Source organism: Moschus berezovskii, chromosome 3, assembly GCF_049115385.1.
Source record: "Moschus berezovskii isolate FMDL1 chromosome 3, NW_MosBer_1.0, whole genome shotgun sequence".
Classification (NCBI taxonomy): domain Eukaryota; kingdom Metazoa; phylum Chordata; class Mammalia; order Artiodactyla; family Moschidae; genus Moschus; species Moschus berezovskii.
In genome coordinates, this window is record NC_142462.1 from 38,895,879 (window position 1) to 38,922,361 (window position 26,483).

Consider the following 26,483-nt stretch of genomic DNA (forward strand, 5'->3'; position numbering starts at 1 on the left):
GGGGTCACAAAGGAGTCAGACATGAGACTTAGAGGCTAAAGAAGAACAAACGATATCCATGCCCTAATCCTGGGAATCTGTTAAGTTGTTCTGTGGCAAGAGAGAATTAAAGGCAGCAGGTGGAATTAAGGCCGCTGATTGCTTCACATCAACTGACTTTAAGACAAAGAAAGTAATCTGGATTATCCAGGGGAGCCCAATGTAATCACAAGTGAGGGAGGGAGGAAGGAGAATCAGTGTTGGAGTGATTGGGTGTGAGAAAGACTTGCCTGAGCATGGCTGGCTTTGAAGATGAAAGTGGACCAGAGCCACCAAATAGAGGGAGGCCTCTCGAAGCTGGAAAAGACAAGGAAACAGAGGATTCACAGGAGCTTCTCTGCTGCCGTTTGGACCTAATGAGACCCATTTCAGACTGCTGACCTCCAGAACGTAAGGTAATAAATTTACGTAGTTTCAAGCTTCCGAGTTTCTATGGGCTCTGCAAACAGAGGCGATAGGGAACTAACCCAACCTCTAGCTCTTTATGAGAGCCGGGGAGAAAGGGGCTTTCTTTTTCATTTTCTTGCTCAAAAACACTAGTTTGAACTAAAATTCCTAAAATCAAAGGGAACTCCCCTACTGCCTGCTGTGACTGATGCCTGGGTATGACTGCCACCTGCCCCTCCCAACGGCCCCCTTTGGGTGACTGCCCCATCATCCCAACTCAGGGGCTGCTCCTCAGGTCAGGACTGCGGGCCACCCGAGGGGTGTCAGGGACCAGGCTGCTGAGAGGCCATTTTGGATGTGCTCAAAAGTTGACTGATACTTTTCTCTACAGCCTTTCCAGAGGGTAATCTTGTCAGTAATACCGAGTAATTGAGATGCTTCCCTCTTTAAAGTAGCTATTTCAAATATTTTCCACAGTATAATTTTATTTTTCAAGAAAAAAAAAAAAAAACTTGAAGATACTTCTTATCCAAAAATAGCCTGTATCTGAGTCCTACAGAGTAAACTATATGCTTTCACCTGTTGATTTTCAAGGCACTGATCATCCACTTTGTAGTGCTTTGAAATTAAGCACTTCTGTGCCTTGGCCTCCATCCAGCTGCCTGTCTGTTGCCCTGGTCGTTGCCATTGCTATTGATAGAATACAGAAGGAGGGAAGACATAAAAGAGGACTTGATCACTGTGTCTGTCACCCTAAATAAGATTTGGTTACATAACAGTCGGACAGTTTTCTTAGAGACAGTAAGAGCTAATCTGACCAAAAATAGAAGCCAGAACTAATTGTAAGCAACAAAAGGAAATCATACTTTTCAAAAATCAGTAGTAAGTTTCCCCTAAACTGAGAAGCTTTTTATAATTATAAAAGTCATTCATGTTTTCTGTAAAAAGCAAACAGAACTATGTAGATTATTCACTTTAAACTAACAGCCATTTCCATATTCACTTATTCATCTGTATTTGAAATCGGTTTTCTTTCAGTGGTGCATATGTTCCCTTCCCTGTTTTTCCACTTCACAGTTGCTTCAAAGGCTGTAAAATCAGCTCTGAAGAGCTGTGTGTGGCCTTAGGGTAGGCAGTTTCACAGACTTTTTTTTTTTTAATGGTTTATTCATTTTTTGGCTGTGGTGGGTCTTCATTGCTGCATGCAGACTTTCTCTAGTTGCAGCATGCAAAGGCTACTCTTCATTGTCAGATGTGGGCTTCTCATTGCAGTGGCACCTCCTGTTGCAGAACACAAGCTCTAGGGTGCATGGGCCTCAGTAGTTGTGATTTGTGGGCACAGTCATTGCAGCTTGTGAGCTCTGGAGCGCAGGCTCAGTAGTTGTGCCACATAGGCTTCGTTGCTCCGAGGCAGCACGTGGGGTCTTCCCAGACTGGGGATTGAACCAGTGCCTCTTGCACTGTAAGGTGGATTCTTTACCGCTGGACCACCAGGGAATCCCACAGACTATGTATTTCTGTGCCTCACTAGCACACCTGAAACAGAAATCACTACCCCAGGATTTCCCCTCAGCCCTGGTCAGGGCCTCTGTATGTTCTGAGAATGGTTGTGTGGGTGCGACTGAGAGAATGGTCACATACAGTAAAGTCATGTTGCCACTGTTTCTGCACATTCTGTAGCCAGAAACGATTTGATAAAAGTAATGTTCTAGGCACGCTTATTTTTACATTTCATGTTTACTTTCTGTAACATGAAATAAATATGCTGTATGTGGCATGCAGTTTGCCCTGAGTGATACAACACATAAATAAATGCTTGGATAGCAGTTATCACGGAGAAGGCAACGGCACCCCACTCCACTACTCTTACCTGGAAAACCCCATGGATGGAAGAGCCTCGTAGGCTGCAGTCCATGGGGTCGCTAAGAGTTGGACACGACTGAGCAACCTCACTTTCACTTTTCACTTTCATGCATTGGAGAAGGAAATGGCAACCCACTCCAGTGTTCTTGCCTGGAGAATCCCAGGGACTGGGGAGCCTGGTGGGCTGACATCTATGGGGTCACACAGAGTTGGACACGACTGAAGCGACTTAGCAGCAGTTCAGTTCAGTCGCTCAGTCGTGTCCGACTCTCTGCGACCCCATGAATCACAGCACGCCAGGCCTCCCTGTCCATCACCAACTCCCAGAGTTCACTCAAACTCATGTCCACAGAGTCGGTGATGCCATCCAGCCATCTCATTCTCTGTCGTCCCCTTCTCCTCCCGGCCCCAACCTTTCCCAGCATCAGAGTCTTTTCCAGTGAGCAGTAGCAGTTATCAAAAATGATGCAGTTTGTTCCAAAAGTTAAATGGAATTGTACGGATATACTAAATGCACTTTCTTGAGTAAATTTCTTGACTACTGGAGACTGCAGCTGTTTCAGTTACCTTTTGGCACAACATATGTTTATATATGTCATCTGCAATTTCAAATGATGGAAGAGATTGTTCCCCATCTTAGTTTCCTCTTGGGGGAAAGGGATGTGCAAGCACTAGCTAGCACTGGGAAGAGCTGCTACTCTAAATTATAGCAAAAGAAACATAATTGTGACTTTCAGCATGATCTGAGTAAGTGAATCAGTAAACGAACTGAAAAAAGTTGATAACCAGTTAGGTTAGAGACTTTATTTGGGGAAGGATATCAAACCAGGCCCTATAGTGAAGTAAATCCTTTTAACTAGAACACAGAATAACAACACTGAAATGGTGCATCTAAAAAGTGAATAAATAGATGCCAAGGGTGAGTGAGTCAGAAGCACATGAGTGGAAGTGGTTGAACTCCAGAGACCAGATCAAGCAATGCTGCTTAATACCATCACATGATCCACCCCGAGGCTCAGTATTTAATTAAAATGAAGAGTGGAGCACAGCAAAAACCAGAACACTGTTGTTCTTAGTGAATGAAGCCAGAGGAGTTACAAGTTAAACCTTGATTGCCTAGGTCTGTGAGAATTCAGCATGGACTGTCTCTGCTGTTTTCTGGGATTTCTGCTTCTGGCTGCAAGGTTGCCACTGGATGCCGCCAAACGTGAGTAACTCTCAGTTTCTGTCTTTAACCCATTCTCTGGCTATTGTCTGAAGTGATGGGTTTGTCTGAGTCTGTGGCTGGCCTTGAGGAAGTATTCGTGCTCACTTGTTTCCTCTGGAAATGGTCGGGGATGTTGAGAGCATGGCAAAATGCATTCAGTTCCATTCTTTGCTCCAGGGTCTTGGGAAGTGAAAGATACATGGCCCCTCTGTTGTGGAGGCTTCTTCTATCAAAATTGCCACCTGCTCTCTTAGAGACATTGGGAGGGTGGGGGTGCGAAGGGCACAGTCTCTGGCTTGAGATCACAGCAACACTACCCACTAAAGTTTGTCTGGTTTCCATCCGCCGGGATAGGGCCGCAGAGGAACTGAAGCCCAAATCTGGAAACAGGCTTTCTAATAATTCCAACCCAGAAGCTGTTGACAGTTCTGCTGAGGGAATTCCCTGGCAGGCCAGTGGTTAGGACTCCATGGTTTCACTGCTAAGGGCCTGGGTTCAGTCCCTAGTCAGGGAACTAAGATCCCACAAGCTGCTCAGCCAAAAAAAAAAAAAAAAAAGAAAATCCTGCTGATTTTTCATAGACCTGTAGGAGTTTGCTGCCACTGTAGTGAGGTTCCTGAGAAAAGAGCCGAAGCCCTGCGTCTCTTCTCTAGTTAGAGGCCAGGGACTTCTTAACAAAGCTGATGCCCAGACCAATGAGGAACTGGTTTAAAAAGAGGAGTTTGTAACTGGAATGGAAGCCAGAGTTGTGAGCCACCAAGCTCACAGGCAGCCCACTTGTCCAGTCCAGGGGGTGTGTGGCCCCAGCAGCTCCTGTCCTCCAGGCAGAGGTAGCGTCGAGTGGGAGAAGGGAGTGAGTTAGATATCACCCAGAAGGTCCACTCTGCTTCACTCTAGTAGAGTAATGACCTTCGCAGGGTGAAAATCCTGATTTTGCCGGATAACTCCATGAGGGGGCAATGGCCAGGGGAGGGGGGAGGGGGAGGTAGGCGCTGAGAAGGGGTCCAACATGTGTTCAGTTCAGTTCGGTTTAGTCGCTCAGTCGTGTCCAGCTCTTTGCAACCCCGTGGACTGTAGCATGCCAGGCTTCCCTGTCCATCACCAACTCCCAGAGCCTGCTCAAACTCATGTCTATTGAGTTGGTGAATCCCATCCAATCATCTCATCCTCTGTCATCCCCTTCTCATCCCACCTTCAATCTTTCAATTTTTCCCAGCATCAGGGTCTTTTCCAATGAGTCAGTTCTTCGCATCAGGTGGCCAAAATATTGGAGTTTCAGCTTCAGCATCAGTCCTTCCCATGAATATTCAGGACTGATTTTCTTTAGGATGGACTGGTTGAATCTCTTTGCAGTCCAAGGGACTCTCAAGAGTCTTCTCCAACACCACAGTTTAAAAGCATCAATTTTTCAGTGCTCAGCTCTCTTTATAGTCCAACTCTCACATCCATACATGACCACTGGAAAAACCATAACTTTGACTAGATGGACTTTTGTTGGCAAAGTAATGTCTCTGCTTTTGAATATGCTATCTAGGTTGGTCATAACTTTTCTTCCAAGTGTAAGAATGGGTTAGCATAAGAACGGCCATCTTAGAGGCCGGAAAAACCATTTTTACTGAGTACGTGACTTGAGGGAATAAGAACTAGATAAAACCTGGAAGAAAAGTTAATCTTAAGTACCAGGAAGGCAAGCTAATCTTAAACACCAAGAATGTGGGCGGCTTCGACACTGAAAATTAGGTAAACAGGTCTGATAAACTTATCTCCTTAAGACCCCAGGAGAGAGATAGGCACAGGTGTGTGTATGTGTGTGTGTGTGGAAAATTCCTGTGAGTTAGGTAATTTAGAAATATCATGATTTGAAAATGCTATATAACCCCTTGGCTCTGAGTGCTTGGGGTCCTTGTTGAAACCTGCTGCGTCGGGCGGACACTTGGACCCCAGCTAGCTGGAAATAAACCTTGCTGTGTGTCTTGCATTATCGTGAGTATCCTCTGTTCCTTTGAGGGAAGGGCGACTCCAGACTCTAACACAAGGAGCAAGCGTCTTTTAATTTCAGGGCTGCATTCACCATCTGCAGTGATTTTGGAGCCCAAAAAAATGAAGTCTGCCACTGTTTCCATTGTTTCCCCATCTATTTGCCATGAAGTGATGGGACCGGATGCCATGATCTTAGTTTTCTAAATGCTGAGCTTTAAGCCAACTTTTTCACTCTCCTCTCTCACTTTCATCAAGAGGCGCTTTAGTTCTTCGCTTTCTGCTGTAAATGTGTGCTATACCACGTGTAGTGCTCTGCTAGCTGCTCCACTTACATCAGTCCAGTAGTCCAGATGGTCCTGCCACTATTCAACGGGTGAGGAAACACAAGCCCAGGTCTGGCTTTTCACCTGCTGGGCCCAGATCTAACATGGGAGGGTTCTGGATACAGGTACACACATTCCTCTCACTTCTTCCTGCGAGAGAGAAAAACCCTGCAATGAAGTGCAATCCCGGCGGCTGCTGGATGGAGGAGGAAGAGAGGGGGCCACTGCTGGCTCCCGAGCCGGCCGACCGGTTCCCCAGGAGGCGGTGGGACTGATGGGGGAGCTGGAGGGACGCCAGGAGCCTGAAGTGGTGGTGAGGTCTTGGATAGTGACCTGGGATGGAGCGAGAGGGGGAGAGCATCAGGGGGCTAGGGTTCTGCAGCCAGCGCTGAGGCTGGATGCTGGCCGACCTCCCAACCCCAACTCACCCTCCTGCCCCCTAACCACCAAGCCGAAGGTCTATAGTGAGCAGGCCGGGAAAGGGCCCACGGCTTCAACCAGGGAGCCCAGATGCAAGTGCTGTGCCGGCGCAGGCCGGGGTTTGGCACTTGTCTGGCCACTGAGCCACATGGAAGCTCACAACATCCCAGAGAGGCTGTAAGGAACTTGCTCCAGGTCGCACAGTGGGCAAGGGGAAGAAGCCTTTCGTGCAGACCAAACCGCAGTCCTTCCTGCCAGCCCTGGGTCGGGACCACGAAAAGAAAAGTGACTTAGCTCCTCTGACCTTTCCTTTCTTTGCGAAACTGAGTAATGGGATTCTTGTGAGATCAACTACTTGAGATTATCCTTCTTTATTTATGTGTGTGAAGACTTGTATCTTTTTCTCCCTTACTGTAATTCCTTAAGTGTGACCTGTTGTCCTCTTGGCTTCTCTGTTGCCTTGGGACGTGGGAGTGATCAACAAGCATCTAATAACTGATCAGTTCCCAGAGAAGAAGGCTAAAGTGCTTGGAGTAGGAATTGTCTTACCTCCATGTCTGCTCAGGACAGACTCCCCCAGAGCCTGCAGTTGGGGAATGGAGGGACGGAGAGTTCACAGGTCAGTGGGAGGCCCCTGCACCTAATCCTAGTGTGCTGTCCACCAGCACCCCTTGCTCAGCTCAGTAGGCAGATTAACCTGAGGTTGGATGGCAGTCTGACTGGAGGCCCAACCTATTAGCATTACAACGAAACCTGCTGTGCTCCATTTCACCTTGCCTTAAGACATGTACCCTGGCCACAAAAAGTAAGGATGGGTAGAATTTCGTGGTATATCAGACACCAAGGTATTCCTTTCCATTTTCCAATCATAGCCCTGGTAAAAGAAGGAAGGAGAAGGTATTGACAAAGTATTAATAGCTCACAAGCACGTAGCTGCCGTGTCTCTGCCGTGTGACAGAGCAGGGCCTACGAAGGGGAGAGGGAACAGCTGCATGGTGCTAGGTGTGTACCCCACAGCTTTCCCCGCCCACTATCTTTTAAAATCTTACTGTTGGGCTTTTGTTGTTGCTTTTGTTCTATTTTTTAATTCAGTTTTTAAATTTTGAGGTTATTGTAGATTCACATGCACTTTTAAGAATAATACAAAGAGATCCCCGTGTATGTACCCTTTACCTGGTTTCTCCCAAGGGTACCATCTTGCACAGCCATAGTACAATGTCACAACCAGGATACTGACATTGACATAGTCCAAACACCAAACAGTCCCATCACCTCAGATACAAACCCATTTCCCTTTCTCACTCAACCCCACCTGCCAGCCCCTGGCAACCACTAATCCCATTCTCCAATTTTATAATTTGGTCATTTCAAGAATGTTAGAGAAATGGAAACTTATAGTATGTAATGTGGGAGAATTAGCTCTTTTTACTCAGCATAATTTACTGAAGTTGTTGCATATATCAATAGTTATTTCTATATCACTGAATAGTATACCATACTATGTCATGTACCACAGTTTATCCGTTCGCACCACTGAAAGATTTTTTGGTTGTTCCAGCTTGGGCTATTATGAATAAAGCTGCTATGAACATTAATGTACAGGTTTTTATGTGAACATAAGTTTCCATTTTTTCTGGGACAAATGCCCAAGAGTACAACTGCTTGGTTGCATAGTAATTGCATGTTTAGTTTTACAAGGAAACTGCCAAGCTGTTTTCCAGAATGGCTATACCATTTCTACCAGCAGTGTATGAGTGATTCAATTTCTCTACGTCTGATGTCAATTTTAATTTTAGTCTTTCTGATAGGTATACAGTGACATCTCATTGTGGTTTTAATGTGCATTTACTCACTGGTAAATGATACTGAACATCTTTTCACATGTTTACTTGCCGTCTGTGCATTCTCATCTGTGAAATGTCTGTTCAGATCTTTTACCCTATTATTTGGGGTTTTTAATTTTTTTTTTTTTTTTGCCATGTTATGTGGCGTGTAAGCTATTGGTTCCTCGCAACCAGGGATCAAACCCACACCCCCTGCAATGGAAGCATGAAGTCTTAACCACTTGACCATCAAAGAAGGCCAATTATTTGCTTTTATTAACATTGTAAATTGTGAAAATCCTTTATATGTTCCAGATAGTATTCCTTTGTTGGAAATGTGGCTTGCAACTATTTTCTCCCTGTCTGTAATTTGCCTTATTATCCTCTTCACATGATGTTGCATAGCAAATTTTTTATATTTTAATGAGGTCCGGTTTATCAATTTCTCTATTATAGATTAAGATTTTGGTACTAAGTCTAAAAATTATTTCTTACTTAGAGCCTGAAGATTCCTCCTAGGCTTTTTGCTTTTTTACAGCACTGTGTGTTGAAAAGTTATCTTTCCTCCATTGGATTATTTTTGCAAAAGTCAACAGGGCATATTTATGTGAATCTATCTTTGAGTTCTGCAGTCTGTTCTGTGGACCTATATGTTCATTCCTTGTCACTCTCCTTTTAAGTGTGTATCTTTCCTTGACTTTTGACATTTAAAATCAGGAAATCTGTGTTTGGATTATGCTTCTGGAAACACTGACATTCACTCAGAATCTGAGAAACAGGAAGGCCTTGGAAGCATGGAAAAAAACTGATCCTGGGAATCAAAAGTTGCAAATCTTCATTTCCACTTGATTAAAGATGTCTCTGAATGAATCATGTCACATAAACAAAGGGATTTGAACTAACTAATCTTATCTTTTTCATTGTCGAACATTCTACCATTCTATGACTCAAAATTCAACTGAATTTCCACTTATAAATATTTATTAATAAACATAAATTTCCTTTGTTCCTTACTTTGTTCCTTTTTAGAAACAGACACTGTCTCACAGTATCACAGGACATTTGGTTTTTTGTCTGATTTGAAGGCCCAGAGAAGAAACACAGCCTGAAATCCCACAGCCTGTTTCATTGTAGCAGGTTCTGTGGCACCCAGATCAATGTTCTTTCAGTGTTCATCTGCCTCCATTATAAGAAGGGAATTATGTGCTGCTCCCTCCTCCTACCTGCAAGGAGGAAGAGAAGACAGAAGCTAGTGGCATCCTTTCAGTATGGCTTCTCTGAATACCTGCTAAATGAGAGATAAGTAGACAAAATAATTTTTTTTCAAATATTGTTATAGGTTTACATGATGTGCTGAGCAACGAAAGACCTTCTGGTTATATGCGGGAGCACAACCAATTAAATGGATGGTCATCAGATGAAAATGACTGGAATGAAAAACTCTATCCAGTGTGGAAGAGGGGAGACTCAAGGTGGAAAAGCTCTTGGAAAGGTAAATCAAAAGACTCAAACAACTGTAATTTCTTCTTCTTTTCTTTTTTTTTTGGTTTCAAGTGTATAATAGTGATTCAGTTTTTTAAATTGAAGTATAGTTGGTTTACAATCTGTTAATTTCTGCTGTATAGCAGTGATTCAGATATATATGTATGTATATATTTATATGCATTCTTGTTTTTAAATATTCTTTTCCACTATGGTTAATCTCAAAATATTGAATATAATTCCCCGTGCTACACAGTGCGACCTTGTTATGTATCCATTCTGTGTGTACTAATTTGCTTCTGCTGACCTCAAACTGCCCTACTTCTCCTCCTCCTTGGCAACCACAAGTTAGTTTTCTATGTCTGTGAGTCTTTCCATTTCATAGATAGGTTCATTTGTGCCATGTTTTACATTCCACATATAAGTGATATCATATGATATTTGTATTTCTCTGACTTACTTCACTTAGTATGATAATCTCTAGTTCCATCCATCTTGTTGCAATCGGCACTATTCCGTTCTTTTTTATGACTGAGCAGTATTTCATTGTATATATTGTACCAAATCTTCTTTATCCATTCATCTGTTGATGGACATTTAGGGTGTTTCCATGTTTTGGTTATTGTGAATAGTGCAGCTATGAACATAGAGATACACGTATCTTTTTGAATTGTAATTTTTTTCTTGCTATTTGCCAGGAGTGGGGTTACTGGGTCATGTGATAATTCTATTTTTAGTTTTTTATGAACTTCCATACTGTTTTCCACAATGGCTGCACCAGTTTTCATTCCTACTAACTGTGCAAGAGGGTTTTTCTCCATGCCCTCTCAAACATTTGTTATTTGTAGGCTCTTTGAAGATGGCCATTCTGACTGGTGTAATGTAGTACCTCATTGTAGTTTTGATTTGCATTTCTCTAAACAACAACAAAAAAGATCTTCACGACGAAGATAATCATGATGGCGTGATCACTCACCTGGAACCAGACATCTTGGAATGTGAAGTCAAGTGGGCCTTAGAGAGCATCACTACGAACAAAGCTAGTGGAGGTGATGGAATTCCAATTGAGCTATTTCAAATCCTGAAAGATGATGCTGTGAAAGTGCTGCACTCAATATGCCAGCAAATTTGGAAAACTCAGCAGTGGCCACAGGACTGGAAAAGGTCAGTCTTCATTCCAATCCCAAAGAAAGGCAATGCCAAAGAATGCTCAAACTACCTCACAGTTGCACTCATCTCACACGCTAGTAAAGTCATGCTCAAAATTCTCCAAGCCAGGCTTCAGCAATATGTGAACTGTGAACTTCCAGATGTTCAAGCAGGTTTTAGAAAAGGCAGAGGCACCAGAGATCAAATCGCCAACATCCGCTGGATCATGGAGAAAGCAAGAGAGTTCCAGAAAAACATCTATTTCTGCTTCATTGACTATGCCAAAGCCTTTGACTGTGTGGATCACAATAAACTGTGGAACATTCTGAAAGAGATGGGAATCCCAGACCACCTGACCTGCCTCTTGAGAAACCTGTATGCAGGTCAGGAAGCAAGAGTTAGAACTGGACATGGAACAACAGACTGGTTCCAAATAGGAAGAGTACGTCAAGGTTGTATATTGTCACCCAGCTTATTTAATTTATATGCAGAGTACATCCTGAGGAACACTGGGCTGGAAGAAGCACAAGCTGGAATCAAGATTGCCGGGAGAAATATCAATCACCTCAGATATGCAGATGATACCACCCTTATGGCAGAAAGTGAAGAGGAACTCAAAGGCCTCTTGATGAAAGTGAAAGAGGAGAGTGAAAAGGTTGGCTTGAAGCTCAACATTCAGAAAACGAAGATCATGGCATCTGGTCCCATCACTTCATGGGAAATAGATGGGGAAACAGTGTCAGACTTTATTTTTTTGGGCTCCAAAATCACTGCGGATGCTGACTGCAGCCATGAAATAAAAAGACGCTTACTCCTTGGAAGGAAAGTTATGACCAACCTAGATAGCATATTAAAAAGCAGAGACATTACTTGCCAACCAAGGTCCGTCTAGTCAAGGCTATGGTTTTTCCCATGGTCATGCATGGATGTGAGAGTTGGACTGTGAAGAAAGCTGAGTGCCGAAGAATTTATGCTTTTGAACTGTGGTGCTGGAGAAGACTCTTGAGAGTACCTTGGACTGCAAGGAGATCCAACTAGTCCATTCTAAAGGAGATCAATCCTGGGTGTTCATTGGAAGGACTGATGCTAAAGCTGAAACTGCAATACTTTGGCCACCTCATGCAACGAGTTGACTCACTGGAAAAGAGTCTGATGCTGGGAGGGATTGGGGGTGGGAGGAGACGGGGACGACAGAGAATGAGATGGCTGGATGGCATCACTGACTCTGTGGACATGAGTTTGAGTGAACTCCGGGAGTTGGTGATGGACAGGGAGGCCTGGCGTGCTGTGATTCATGGGGTCGCAAAGAGTCGGATACGACTGAGCAACTGAACTGAACTGAAACATCATTTCATGTGCCTATTGTCCATCTGTTTGTCTTTGGAGAAATGTCTATAATGTTTTTTGGTCAAATCATTTGCAAACATTTTCTCCCACTCTTTGACAGTTTTTTCGTTTTATTTATGGTTTCCTCTGCTGTGTTAAAGCCTGTAAGTTTGATTAGGTCCCATTTGCCAAACAACTGAATTTCTTGTTCCAGTTCATGTTGTAGATTGTGGACTCTATTCATGAAAACAACAGGGCTCATGTTGCTTCCGTGAATGATAGTACGCTAGTTATCAAGCGAGGCACCTGGATTTGGCAATCTTCCCTTTATTGTCACAGTTCACTTTCTAAACCCCTTACTTTCCTCCACAAACAGAGTTTAATCTCCTTAGAAATTTACATTTCGTACCTGTTGGGAGATTTTGGAAAGCAATTAGGTTTAATGTGGGAATGGTCATCTTCAAAAGTTCTGAGATTCCAGAGCACTTTGACCGTCTCAAAAGTGTGATTTGTCCGAAAGTTATTATCTTTCCATTCACATCAAAAATGAATGACTCCTTCAGTCATTCACTTTGAAATTAAAAATTACAAACCTTTAATACTTGTTTCCTCAATCAAATTAAACTGATTTTTAATTATTTAAGTAATTGTTCTCCTTGTGGTCAGAGAGTTCTTCAGTTGGTTTAACTTTCCAAGTTCATCTTCTGGAGTGTTGTACTCTGACAGCAAAAGCTGGGAATCCTGCAAATAATTTATTGTAAAGAGGCAGAAGGATCCTCTGGTCCTTATTTTTAGATTTAGCTTTCCTTTTTTTATCTATCAGTGAAACGGAAAAGAGATGTTTGATCACTGAGCTCCTCGATTCTATGTCCTAGGAGGCCGTGTGCAGGCGGTTCTGACCAGTGACTCCCCAGCATTGGTGGGCTCAACCATAACATTTGCAGTGAACCTGGTATTCCCCAGATGCCAAAAGGAAGATGCCAGCGGCAACATAGTCTATGAGAAGAACTGCAAAAATGGTAAGGAATGTTATTCACACCACAGGAATGGAATTCTGGCTTCTCAAAGAATAGTTTGATAGCTTTTTGTTGATCAGATCAGTTTCTGCTCACAGAAAAAAACGTGGCTAGCACAAATGATAAAATGAATATATTTTGGTTTTGCTTTGCTCTTAGTTAATGCAGAGAAGCTCTTTGTCCAAGTTAAAGAGCACGAATGATTACAGACACATCAAGGGGAATTATCTTGTTTTAGAACTCAACAGCCTTAAAAACTCAAGTAAATTCTTCAATCAGAAACAAGACTAGTAAGGGCAGTGATGATCTGATTTTATTACTTAGAACTTCTATTAAACTGCCAATGGTTTATTTCTTATTGATTCATCTTCCAATGAGGAAAACAATAAATTCTGTATAGAAAGAGTTTGATAATTTAAAAATATTGTATTTAGTAGCCTGTAGCTTTCTTTTTTTTTTTTTGCTTTTTTCCCCCTAAACAAGTTGATTCTTATGAATGTTTCAAATGACAATGCAGTTCTCTTTTACATGAAAGAGTCCATGTAAAAAAACTTTTACATGGGAAGTTTTATAAAGTATCTCTCACCGTTAGAAGAAAGGAGAGCTCTTGAAAGAATACCAGGTGAGCCAGGGACGTCTTGTGCCAGTAAGCAAGGAAGTAATGGGGATATGTCACAGGGACACAGAGGCAGCTTGAGGGGCCCCTACTGGCCTTGTGTGGGACAATTTAAGAATAAAATAATAATAATAATAGTGGCTGTAAGGAAATGGCAACCCACTCCAGTGTTCTTGCCTGGAGAATCCCAGGGGCGGGAGAGCCTGGTGCGCTGACGTCTGTGGGGTCGCACAGAGTCGGACATGACTGAAGTGACTTAGCAGCAGCAGCAGCAGCAGTAGATGGATAAATAAAAGGCTTTCCATAAATGTCATTAAAAAAACATTAAAACAAAAGAAGATGGGAAGATTGTTTCAGATGAAAATATATTGATTTCAGATGAAAATATATTGATTGTTTCAGATGAAAATATATTGATTTCAGATTGTTTCAGATGAAAATATATTGATTTCATCTGATTGTTTCAGATGAAAATATATTGATCATGACTTGTTTAAAGTGGAAAATGTCATACATTCAGAAAAGTAGGGAGCAAGTACATCGAAATTCAGCAAGTTTAATGTTTTTTTCTGTTTGCTTCCATCTATCTGTATTTCTATTTATACATCTTTTTTCCGAATCGTTTGAAGAAACGAAATAGCCTTGTGTAGGATGTGACCCTTGATTGGAGTGTGGTAGGGGTGGTAATGGTAGGATTATGAAGGAGAATGTCTTTATTCTTAGAAGTGTGCTGAAGTCTTTAGGAGAAGAAAGTCATAATGTCAAATGAGTTAGGGGGAAAAGCTACAGATAGAGTCAATCAAAATAAAGATACAGCTTCCCTCAGTTTGGTTTGAATATGCTTGTGATTTCGAGCCCCATTATGAAGATAAACATATTAAATGAAACTTCTGAACTTTTCTGAAAAATTGCTTTATATAAAACTCATTGAAATACAATATGTAGGCAGAAAAACACAAGTCATCAAGGTACCATTAGATGAATTCTGAATATTAGGATGTTAGTTGTCCAACCGTATCTCAACTAGTTATGAAAAAATATGAACATTTATTTAATTCAGTGGTGAACATTGAGCATTCTGAGACCAGACGACAATCATGGTGTACTCCTTTCTCTGTATAGAGACTGGTCCATCTCCTGACCCGTATGTTTACAACTGGACAGCGTGGACAGAGGACAGTGACTGGGGAAACGACACCAGTGAAGGCCGTCACAATGTGTTCCCTGATGGGAAGCCTTTCCCTCACCCCTGGAAGAAGAATTTCGTCTACGTGTTCCACACACTTGGTTGGGCTATTACAATCCCCCTAGTTTCTTCTTTACCTTTCCTTAAAATTTTTAATTTTTTTTTCTTTTCTCATTCTATTATTGAGAATTACAACACCTGGAGTTTAACAATTACTCTTTTAACTTTCCTTCAGTGAGGGATAAAGATAAAATCTTGGTTAGCCTTGCCATTTCTCTAGGACATCAAATAGTTAAAAGGAGTAAAAGATAGGTTTGGCTTTCTTTTTTTTTTTTTCTGGGCCTCCCAGGCCCACTCTACTCCTGGCTTTCTTTTTTAAAAAAAAAACTACTCAATTTGTTTCTGTCTAAAACAGTAATATGAAAAATGATATTTGAATGGCATATGGATGGTTAATTGATGATTTATTCTTTAATTTCTTATGTTTTTAAAAGAATTTTAAAGAGTTAGACTTGTACTCAGTAGAAAATTTGGAAAATGCAGAAAAGCACAAATGAAAAATCAGTCATCATAATTCATACCAGAGATTATCATTGTTAACATGATGGTGCTTTCTCTATTAGTATTTCTTTCTTTTTTCTAGTATTTCTTGATCAAGATCATAACATACACACATTTTGGTCAAAATTATGAGCATTGACTAAAATTCTTATGCAACTTGCAGGATCTTAGTTCCCCAACCAGGGATCAAACCCAGGTCCTGACAGTAAAAGCACTGAGTCCTAACCACTCAAGAGACCACCAGGAAATTCTCTAAAATTCTTTACATACATTATTTTAATGACTGTATAATATTCTATCGTATAAAAGTAAAATAATCTAAATACTCTTCTTTGACATAGCCTATCTTTTTTTTTTAACCACAAGTGGAATCCATTTTGCTTTATTATTAGTGATTATTTTTTTAGGAGGACTAAATTTAGGTTGTTATTAACAAAGTTGCTAAATTCTTAGTTAAAAATCTTAGGTTCCATCTGGTTCTGAGCAGTTCAAATCTGCTAGCCATCACACAAACTCCAAATTTTGGGATGTTTTGTCAGTCTTAATGAATTTCAGAGAGCTTTTCTTTTCTTCAATTATTTATGAATCAAAGCAATATATTAATAATACACTCCAGTTGAACAAAGTACAAAATATATAACAAATACTATGCTCGTTGATTTAAAGCAAATTTTTTTCAGGGCCTTTTGGTTCTGAAATCGTGGCCCTGTCAGTTAACTCTCCAAATGTCATTTCTTTGACCTGAAATGACATTTGTCATGTGCATGGAGTCCCATAAGCTCACGAACACTTCAGATTCTGTTTAGCCTAGTTAACATCCATTAACTTAGCTAGTTAAGATGTCTTTATTTAACATTAGCTTTTAGTCCAGAAATTGCTGTTTTCATAACAAGATTGTTTTGAATTTCCTTTTTCTGCTGAAGTCTCAGAGTTAACTGATATTTTCTCTCAGCTAAGTGCTGCCACTGGGGTCTACCTCTGGGTGCCAGAAGTCGCATTTCCTCACATATCACTAATTCTAAGAGACATGTCTTCCCCCCATAATCTCTAACAGAACTGCCTCTGCATTTCAAGGTAAAGGGGGATCCTGAACCTTTACTGACACCTTTTTTTTTCTGGCCATACCTCACGGCATGTGGGATCTTAGTTCTCTGACCAGGGATCAAACCCATGCCCCCTACAGTAGAAGCACAGAGTCTTAACCCTTGGACTGCCTGGGGAAGCACCCTCTTTCCTGACACCTTTGATCATGTGATGAACATGGTTTTTAAACATCCCATCTTACAAGTATCCATCTTCTAATACCTTTTTTTCCAATGACACATCTATAACAGGTGCCTCAAAAAGATTAGAAAAATCCTTGAACCCTGAAGGAGAGAAAATTACTGTCACTAGCTCATCAGTGGTGGTTAGATTTAGGTTATAGTTGGAGAAAGAAAAAAGACTCAAGGGCCCTAGAAATGTCAACGAAACTACTTCATTCCTTTTCGTACCCACCATACCTATTTCTTTTTCATCACTGCATTTTCATATACAATTATTATTAGAAGGTGGAGGAATCTAGTTCCCTAGAAGAAAAAAAGTTGCTCAGAAATATAGCTGAACTAGTAATATTATTACAAAAATAAGGTAGATTTTGGGATATATTTTTTAACTCCCTTGGACACTTCACTGTTACATAAAATGTATTTTCTGTGGGAAGCACATGTATTTCACATGCCAGGTCACTTACTTATAAAAAGTATTTGTCAACTAAGGACTAACAGCATTATCCCACTTAATGCTCTTTTCATTTTAGTCAACTATATAAAACTACATTTATTTATTTGTGGGTTTTATAAGGTTTTATATAAAATAAAGCACTGTCTTCCTTTCTGAAGGACGCAAGACAGCATTCCAACCCTGTTTTTCTTTTCTCAAAACAATCTGTAAGTTGTTAGTCTTTAAGGAACATCAACTTTCTATAATGATCATATGATGTAGCCAATAACTAAACATTTATATCTTTTCAAAGGTCAGTATTTCCAAAAGTTGGGACAGTGTTCAGTGACAGTTTCCATAAACACAGCCAATGTGAGTCTTGGCCCTCAAATCATGGAAGTAACTGTCTATAGAAGACACCGACGGGCATATGTTCCCATTGCAAAAGTGAAAGATGTGTACGTGGTAACAGGTGAGTGATGTGAGCTCTGAATTAACTGAGGACGAGGCGCTGAGTTCTGGTGATGTTAGTGGGCTTGAAAAAGTAGCACGAAATATTCTGGGTTATGTTACACTTCATCTGGACTCCTCAACCTCATGTATTTAATAAAATATTTCATCTGTGTTTTCTAAAGTAAATCAAGAAAACTCTAGAAAACTTGCATTAGAAAAGGGGAAACTATGCTGAATTATCCCTCATTTTAATTTCCAAACTAAAGGCACTATTGAAGTCACCCACTTAAAATCAAGCAATCATGGCCTCTTTCTGTTTTTTGGATGTACATTTTAGATCAGATTCCTGTATTTGTAACTATGTCCCAGAAGAACAATAGAAATTCATCGGATGAAACCTTCCTCAGGGACCTCCCCATTACATTCAATGTCCTGATTCACGATCCCAGTCACTTCCTCAATGAGTCTGCCATTTTCTACAAGTGGAACTTCGGGGATAATACTGGTCTCTTTGTTTCCAACAATCACACTTTGAATCACACCTACGTGCTCAATGGAACCTTCAGCCTCAACCTCACTGTGCAAGCTGAAGTGCCCGGACCTTGTCCTATGCCTTCACCCAGACCTCCAAAAACCACCCCTTCTTTGGGTAAGTGTTTTCCAGGTTAATTTTTGTTGGCAGGGCTCCTTAACAGCTAGAAAAAAATTCATGTGGTTTGTATAATTAGATCCTTAGTTAAAGATTATGTAAAGACTCTGCAGTGATTCCGTTTTCTACCTGTTGATTTCCTTTAGCTACTTATCAAGATGTTTAGTTGTTAGTATATGGAAGAAAGGAGAATATGTTTAAAGTCGCTTGGTGGCTCGTATACAGTTCTTTGACCTTCCTAATTCTCACAGTTCCTTGTTATGTCTGCGGGTGCTTTCCCCTTCCAATCCTTCACATTTCTGTTTGCCTCCCAGTTTTTCTAGTTAAGAGGAGATACATTATTCCCTCATAAACATTCGGGCCATTCCATTGTCCTTTCTCCCCTTCCACATTCCCTCCCCGACTTCCATTCTCCTCCCCACCCTGCCCACATCCACTCCATGTCCTATGAAAACTTAGCCATGCTTAAAAGTAGTTTACAAAGGGCTCAAAAAAGAATAAACCTTGAGAATATTTCTTGGCTGGCAGACTGGAAAGATTCCAGACACTAAAATTATTCTAGATATAAGGCATATTTAATTAAATCCCAACTTCTCATAATAATATATGGGGACATTCAAGAAGTTCTTGAGCATTTACTTTGAGAAGCATTAGCTTTCATCTAATTCCGCACCCTACCACATGCCGCCACCAGCCTTCCCCACTCAGCCATGAATACATCTTCCATCCAGGCATCCTAGGGATGGCAGTAGACTGACATCCTCTCACTGGATACAAGAGGGTGCCATCACCAAGTACACACAGAATACTCCATGGTGATGTCCAGACTTGTTGCAGTTAGCTTTTTTTTACCCAAACCTGTTAGATATAAATAATAAACTGTTATTAATAAATAAGTGTGCTGTTAAAAACAATTATGAAGTCAAGCATATCTAATGCCAGACACTGTAAGTTGTTAGTGGTTTTGCTTTTTTTTGAAATACTTTTAATTATAAAATTAATGCATGTTCATTAGTAAAAATTCAAATTCAGAAACTTCAAGTAAAAGTGAAAGCTCCTCCTTATTCTCTCCTCCCAAGAGTTAAACCTTGCTAAGAGTTGGTAGTGTTTCTTTCCAGATCTTTTCTGTGCATTTGCAAACATAGTCCATAAATACAAATAGGATTTGTTGTTTTAATTTTTAGGTAGATGGGTTCACACAATATATATTGCTTTACCATTTGCCTCTTTCATTTAACAAACATCACAGACATCTTTCCATCATCAGTACATGTAAGTGTAATTCACGTTATTCAATGACTTATTTATTTAACCATTCTCTTATTGATGGACACTTCAGTTCATTCTAATTCGTGTTATAAATATAAATATAACTGCCTTGAACAACTCTAAACATATAGCTTTGTTTTGGTATTTCTGGAGAAGAGTCAGTTTATTTATCCACAAGAATTGATGGTCTTCTTTACAAATAAGGACACCAAGTGTAAAATTAAAAATAAATTACAGATGCTTGCTTTGTCTGTCTAGAAATTCCTGAATGGTAAAGGTCTTAATGTTAGGTCATTTAATGTTAGTCTATTTTGAATTGCATTTTTGTAAAGCAAGATTATTTTTCTTAGAACATATTTATCTCATAACATATGCAAAAGATATTTTGAGTCAATGAAAGAGTATTTTAAATGTGTTATTATTTTCAATAGGTTAAACCATAAGATAGAAGGTAGCAACCTTATGAATTCATTACATTTTATAGTGAAAGGAAGCTGCTTGACTTCATCGAAAGGTGTTAGATCAACCATAATCAATCCCAAAATGCCATAAAACAACTATGAGACTTGGAGGGACAGTCTCCAATATGTAATGGGACCCAAGGTGATGAAAGGAGTCAGCCCATGACTTGAGAAAGTGGTTAGAGTGCTTGTCCTCTGGGGGAGAGAGCATTTTTAGCTACACAGGCCATATTAACAGGCTGGGGTTGTTGATCACTGGATTACTATTTTACCAAAAATTATGTTGTCTCTGCTTTGGTAAGTGGCTTCCAAATAAGTACAGCTATTATACAGAAACCAAATGCAACCACAGGAGTGACACACAAGCAAAGTTGAAGTGGTGACTCAGGGGGATAATTACATTATAGGATAGAGAGGTATGCACTAGCTTTAAGCCACAGGATTCTCTTCCCTTAGCTAACAGTGCCGCTGATCGTTTTTCAGACTTTTGTGCACAAATCTAAAAAAAAAACCTCTCCAAGACTGATGCTAACCAGTGTAATAATATATATATGATATATGTATTTATGCATGGCTTCCCTGATGGCTCAGTGATAAAGTAGCTGCCTGCCAATGCAGGAGACCTAAGAAATGTGGGTTCGATCCCTGGGCCAGGACGATTCGGTCATGGCAACCCACTCCAGTATTCTTGCCTGGAGAATCCATGGACAGAGGAGCCTGGTGGGCTATAGTCCATGGGGTCACAAAGAGTCCATCATGACTGAAGTGACTTAGTGTGTATGTGTGTGTTGTATAATGTGTGTGTGTGTGTGTGTGTGTGTGTATATATATATATATAATGTTGTATATATAGATCATGTTATATATATATGTGTGTGTGTGTGTATATATATAATCTCCTTGCAGTCCAGGGGACTCTCAAGAGTCTTCCCCAGCACCACAATTCAAAAGCATCCATTCTTTGGCACTCAGCCTTCTTTATGGTCCAAACTATAAAATTTTCTAGGGAAGTGGCAGTCATCCCTAATACCCTTCACAAACATATCTTTTGCTTTGGAGCCCATCTGTTAAATCTCAGGATACAATGAATGATTACCCTGCAACTTCCAAACGACCACCTTGAGACTCAGGGAATATAGCCAACTCTGCCACAGCCTGCCCTGCTGATAAACCACACCTACATCTGAATCTGACATGGTGTCAGAACTTTTCCGAGTTTTACACAAACAGCGTTTCCCAAAGTGTCTGCCACAGAGCACTGATTTCCAGAGTTGCTCTGAGAGCTGCTCTGCGAAGTTCCCTCTGAGCATAGGAGCATCACAGGCACACTCGTTCCCAACTAGAGGCTCTGAGGCCCTGGAGAAATCTCCCATCCTTACATACTCCTGTGTTAGAGGTGCAGCTCTTATGAAGCTTTGATTCCCCCCAAACTGGGTCCATTTTCATGTCTTTGGAAATTTAAGAGCAATAATGTTGTATTTTCAATATTATATTTTCTTTCCAGTCTTTTTATCATGCTAATGGAACACCAATACCTTATTTAGAGCCTTTAAAATTGTAACTAATAGAGCATTAAATTCTTTGCTCTAATCACATTCAAAGGGCTATTTTTCAAAAGTATCTTGTATTCCCTTCTTTCCTTTCTCATACCTCTGCTCATCACAGTGACTGTAAGACTTCAAGAATATAAACCTAGGATCCATGAGACATCCAAATGGGGAAAGAATTGCCCTTTTCCATGTTGTTTGCTTCTTAACATTTAAAATTACATGTCATATATGCTATAACACATCTATGTCTAAATAAGTATATATATAAGAGCATATTGGGACAAAGAAATGAATATTTATTAACTACTTCCTATGTGGCAGACATGAGAAGCAAGTTTTATATGTCTTATCTATTTAAGTTTAATGGTTCAACCCTGGTAGGTCAGTAAATATTGTTCCTATTTTACAGATAGGCAAACTGAGGCAAGGAGAAGTTAAATGATATGCCCATGGTCTCAAAGAGCTGAAAGCAAGGGGCCTAGAATTTGAGCCCAGAATACCTTCTTCCAAAATTACAATATAAATTTATCTATTGTGGCCTTGAGAGTGTATTAAAAATCAGAGACATTACTTTGCCAACAAAGGTCCGTCTAGTCAAGCCTATGGTTTTTCCCGTGGTCATGTATGGATGTGAGAGTTGGACTGTGAAGAAAGCTGATCGCTGAAGAATTGATGCTTTTGAACTGTGGTGTTGGAGAAGACTCTTGAGAGTCCCTTGGACTGCAAGGAGATCCACCCAGTCCATTCTAAAGGAGATCAGTCCTGGGTGTTCATTGGAAGGACTGATGCTAAAGCTGAAACTCCAATACTTTGGCCACCTCATGCGACGAGTTGACTCACTGGAAAAGACTCTGATGCTGGGAAAGGTTGGGGGCGGGAGGAGAAGGGGACGACCGAGAATGAGATGGCTGGATGGCATCACCAACTCTGTGGACATGAGTCTGAGTGAACTCCGGGAGTTGGTGATGGACAGGGAGGCCTGGCGTGCTGTGATTCATGGGGTCGCGGAGAGTCGGACATGACTGAGCGACTGAACTGAACTGAACTGATTGTGGCCTGCTTTATTTCATGATTATTATGTTACACATTTTAAAATGGCTTCCACTTTTCATTTGCTATTTATATTTGAACAAGACATGGGACTGCGTTTGCTTACATTATTTAACAATTTTATAATATAGTTCTCACACCTCATGAATTGTTACACATTTAATTCAAATTTCTGAAGTAATTTAATAGTATAGAATTCTTGATGTTTTTCTAAAGAGCAAGTAAACAGACGTTTAGATCTTCAGTTATCTCATGGACATCTTTTGCATTCTCAGCAACTAATCTAAAAACTTTCTATTTAAACCCTCTAGTACCTGCTGGTGACAATACCCTGGAGCTGAGAGAGATTCCTGATGAAAGCTGCCATATTACCAGATATGGCTACTTTAAAGCCACCATCACAATTGTAGGTAAGACCATGGGGGAAAGATGTTAGAATCCACCTTGGGCAACCAACTCCCTTCCCTGACTCCGGAGAGGGGTGGGCTTGGGAAGCGAGGGTACCCACAGAAGGTGCTACCACACGTGCACAAAAAAGACTACACTAGCTTCTAAATTTCCACCTGCCTTTCCAGCCTTCCTTAGATGTCCCTCTAAGGGATGAAACGAGGTCCTCAGTGGAAACGAGCCCTCAGTGAGGCCTGCTTAGCAAGGAGCCTACTGGGGGCCTAGACCTCCTCACCCTGTGCAGCTCAGAAATCTGAATGAATATGGCCTGAAGGAAGGCCAGTTGCAAGTTCCCACAGCTCCTACTTTCCTCTCCTGGGTGATTTCACAAAGTCATACCTCCTGTGTGTAAGAAAGAGGGTTGAACAGAACAGCCACGCAGGGCTGTGCGTGAGGGGTACTGCTCACAGGTGCCCAGCAGAGGAGTTGGGTGGGGCTACAACTCGAGCTGTATGCTCTAGGGCTGAGCCCGTCGGCAGGAGACACAGTGGATGAGGCCTCCCTTCTTCCAGGGTTATCTGCCTCCTCCCACATCTGCTCCAGGAATAAAGATCAAGCTTGGACTGAAGAACAGTTCAGTTTGACTTTGAAAATTCTGCCTGGACATGTATCTGAACTCTGGGATAGCTTCCCAAGTCTGGCATGGTGAAAGGCTGTGTTCATTTTGTTTGGCCTTCTGATTTGTTAAGAAGTGGTTTGGTTTGCATTGTATTTTGATGTGTTTTTCTATGGGGTATTGTTCCATTAGAGGGCATTCTAGAGGTTAACATCATCCAAGTGACAGATGTCCTGATGCCTGGGCCACAGCCTGACAACTCCCTGGTAGATTTCGTCGTGACCTGCCAAGGGGGGTGAGTACATAGTCTCCAAGGAAGGAAGGGGCCAAGTGAGAACCCCAGGCTGAAAAATGGCCTTCACACACCTCCCACCTGGTAGGTTGATTTGGATTCTGTGTGCCCAGTTGCCCACTCAGTTCTGACTCTTTGCGACCCCATGGACTATAACTTGTCAGGGTCCTCTATCCGTGGGATTCTCCAGGCAAGAATACTGGAGTGGGTTGCCATTTCCTCCTCCAGATCGTGCCAACCCAGGGATCAAACCCAAGACTCTTAGATCTCCTGCATTGGCAGGCGGACTCTTTACCACTAGTGCCATCTGAGAAGCCCCAGGTTTGGATTCTAGTTCCTCACTAAGCGAGAACGAGGAAGGGCCCTCACGAGTGCTCTCAAGCGTGCACGTGCTTTGCTAGACTTGAGCGATGCCCATCACCTTCAACTGTTGAATAATTACTGGTGGGACACTTACTGTGTCCTTAACATTTTACTTCTGTTTTCACGTCAAATCCTCACACAATCATACGAGTCTTCTCAATTTACAGATTGGGACACCAGATACACAATGATTACAGTACCTCTCCAGATGGCAGGAACCCCACAGAGCAAGGTTCGCAGGCTCAGAATCTCTGAAGTTCCCTGAGGCTCCTCTGGAGTCCGGGGAGCCAGTGCAGAAGGGCTGTTTCCTTGTGCTGATGAATAGCAATGCCTGATTACCCTGTCCATATTTAAAACTTATAAAACTCTTTCCAATATATTACATTATTTGATTTCCTGTGGTTTGGTTATAGCTATAAACAATAGGGGTTTCCCTGGTGGCTCGGTGGTAAAGCATCTGCCTGCAGTGCAGGAGATGTGGATTTGATCCCTGGATTAGGAAGATTCCGCTGGAGGAGGAAATGGCAACCCACTCCAGTATTCTTGCCTGGGAAATCCCTTGGACAGAGAAGCCTAGCGGGCTACAGTCCATGAGCTCACAGAGTCAGTTGCGACTGAGCATGCACATATATAGATAATAGACTAAATAGAAAGTAGTTAATATATAAATACTATATCAATTAACCCATTAAATATTTAAGTAATTTAAATATAATAAATGAATCAAGGAATTAAAATGTATGTGTATATGATATATATGGGTTTCCCTCGTAGCTCAGTCAGTAAAGAGGTATAGAATCTGCCTGCAATGCAGGAGACCTGGGTTCGATCCCTGGGTCAGGAAGATCCCCTGGAGAAGGAAATGGCAATCCACTCCAGTATTCTTGGCTGGAGAATCCCATGGACAGAGGAGCCTGGCAGGTCGCAAGAGTCGGACATGACTTAGCGACTATATGTATGTATGTATGTGATGTATAGATTAGAGAATGAGCTGGTATAAAAAATGAGGCCATACTTGATCCAAAGGGAGAGCTCCAGGGAATTCTCTGGAGGTCTAGTAGTTAGGACCCCGCTTCCACGGCAGGAGGCATGGGCTCATCCCTGGTCAGTGAATTAAGATCTGGCAAGCTGAGTGGTGTAGTGCAAAATAAGAAAGGAAGAGCTCCAAAGCTCTCTGAGTTGGGGGAGGACAGAAAGAGAGAACATCCTGACTAGAGAGGCAAATGTGCTGCCAGAGGCCAGGGGTGAAGAGAACATGAACTCATCTAATTCCCTGAGCCTTTATCAGCCTAGCTTCAGAGCCTGGTCTCTCCATTCAGGAAGTCTACTCAGACGTGAAACAGAGGTTAAGACAGTAATGCATGGGAGCTGAATGGTTACAGGGACAGCTGTCAAATATCTTTTATGCAAATCCCAGCTCCACCTCTAACTGCTTTTGTGACCGGAGATTAGTGAGCTCTCCTCCCAGAACTGGTTTGTCACCTGCTGCATTAGGCTACTATTACTTGCCTCTTCAGGTTGTTGAGAGGAATAGACAAGGCCATGTCACTTCTCTGAAACTCAGAGCCTTGCACACAGCAGGTACTGCACGAACAGCTCTGGTTGCTGCTGCTACTGTAGTCAGATATCTGCACAGGCCCACACGGGGCCGACTGGCATTTAGCATTACTTTAGCCTAACACCTAAGCCAGCTGCATCTTTGAGCGTCTAGGGAGCCAAAGAGGAGAAGCAAGTTCCCAGCAGCCCCTTGCCTTGGGGGAAGTAATTTCCTCCTCCTGCAGTCCTAGGGCCTCACCTTCCTGAGCATATAGAGGAAACAGTGGCTCACATACACCCAGGCTTGTTTAAGAGTAAATTGTATATGACAACTTCACATCATATAGTTTGAGTAAGACTAAGGTGGGATTCAGTTTCACAGAAGTGTAATGATGTTTTCCTCTTAAACTGAGGTCATACTCCCCTCTCTCTCCCTCTGCATGTCATTCATACCCCCCAGCATCCCCACAGAGGTCTGCACCGTCATCTCTGACCCCAGCTGCCAGATCACCCAGAACCCAGTCTGCGACCCTGTGGCTGTGGAGCTGGGCGACACGTGCTTGCTGACGGTGAGGAGAGCCTTCAGTGGGTCTGGGACATACTGTATGAACCTCACTCTGGGTGATGATGCAAGTCTGGCTCTCACGAGCACCCTCGTCTCTATCACCAGCAGAGGTAAGTTTTGTTTTATGTTTGTACGAACATTTCATGTTGCAGATAAAGCATGTGTCCGATACTAAAGCTATTCAACACTTCAATCTCAGTGTTTAGCTTTATT

At 41.7% G+C, this 26,483-nt stretch overlaps 1 protein-coding gene across 1 annotated transcript in view; it reads left to right on the plus strand.

Annotated features, from left to right (window-relative positions):
* Positions 1 to 288: 288 nt before the first annotated feature.
* GPNMB (glycoprotein nmb) overlaps positions 289 to 26,483 on the plus strand; it is a 31,402-nt gene continuing 5,207 nt past the window's right edge. The window contains exons 1-10 of the mRNA XM_055420578.2: positions 289 to 434; positions 3,410 to 3,496; positions 9,382 to 9,534; positions 12,875 to 13,018; positions 14,754 to 14,918; positions 17,393 to 17,551; positions 17,870 to 18,181; positions 22,823 to 22,921; positions 23,707 to 23,809; positions 26,166 to 26,380. Of these exons, the coding sequence (XP_055276553.2) occupies positions 3,427 to 3,496; positions 9,382 to 9,534; positions 12,875 to 13,018; positions 14,754 to 14,918; positions 17,393 to 17,551; positions 17,870 to 18,181; positions 22,823 to 22,921; positions 23,707 to 23,809; positions 26,166 to 26,380 (1,420 nt within the window). The 5' untranslated portion in view covers positions 289 to 434; positions 3,410 to 3,426. The remainder of the gene's footprint in view (positions 435 to 3,409; positions 3,497 to 9,381; positions 9,535 to 12,874; positions 13,019 to 14,753; positions 14,919 to 17,392; positions 17,552 to 17,869; positions 18,182 to 22,822; positions 22,922 to 23,706; positions 23,810 to 26,165; positions 26,381 to 26,483) is intronic.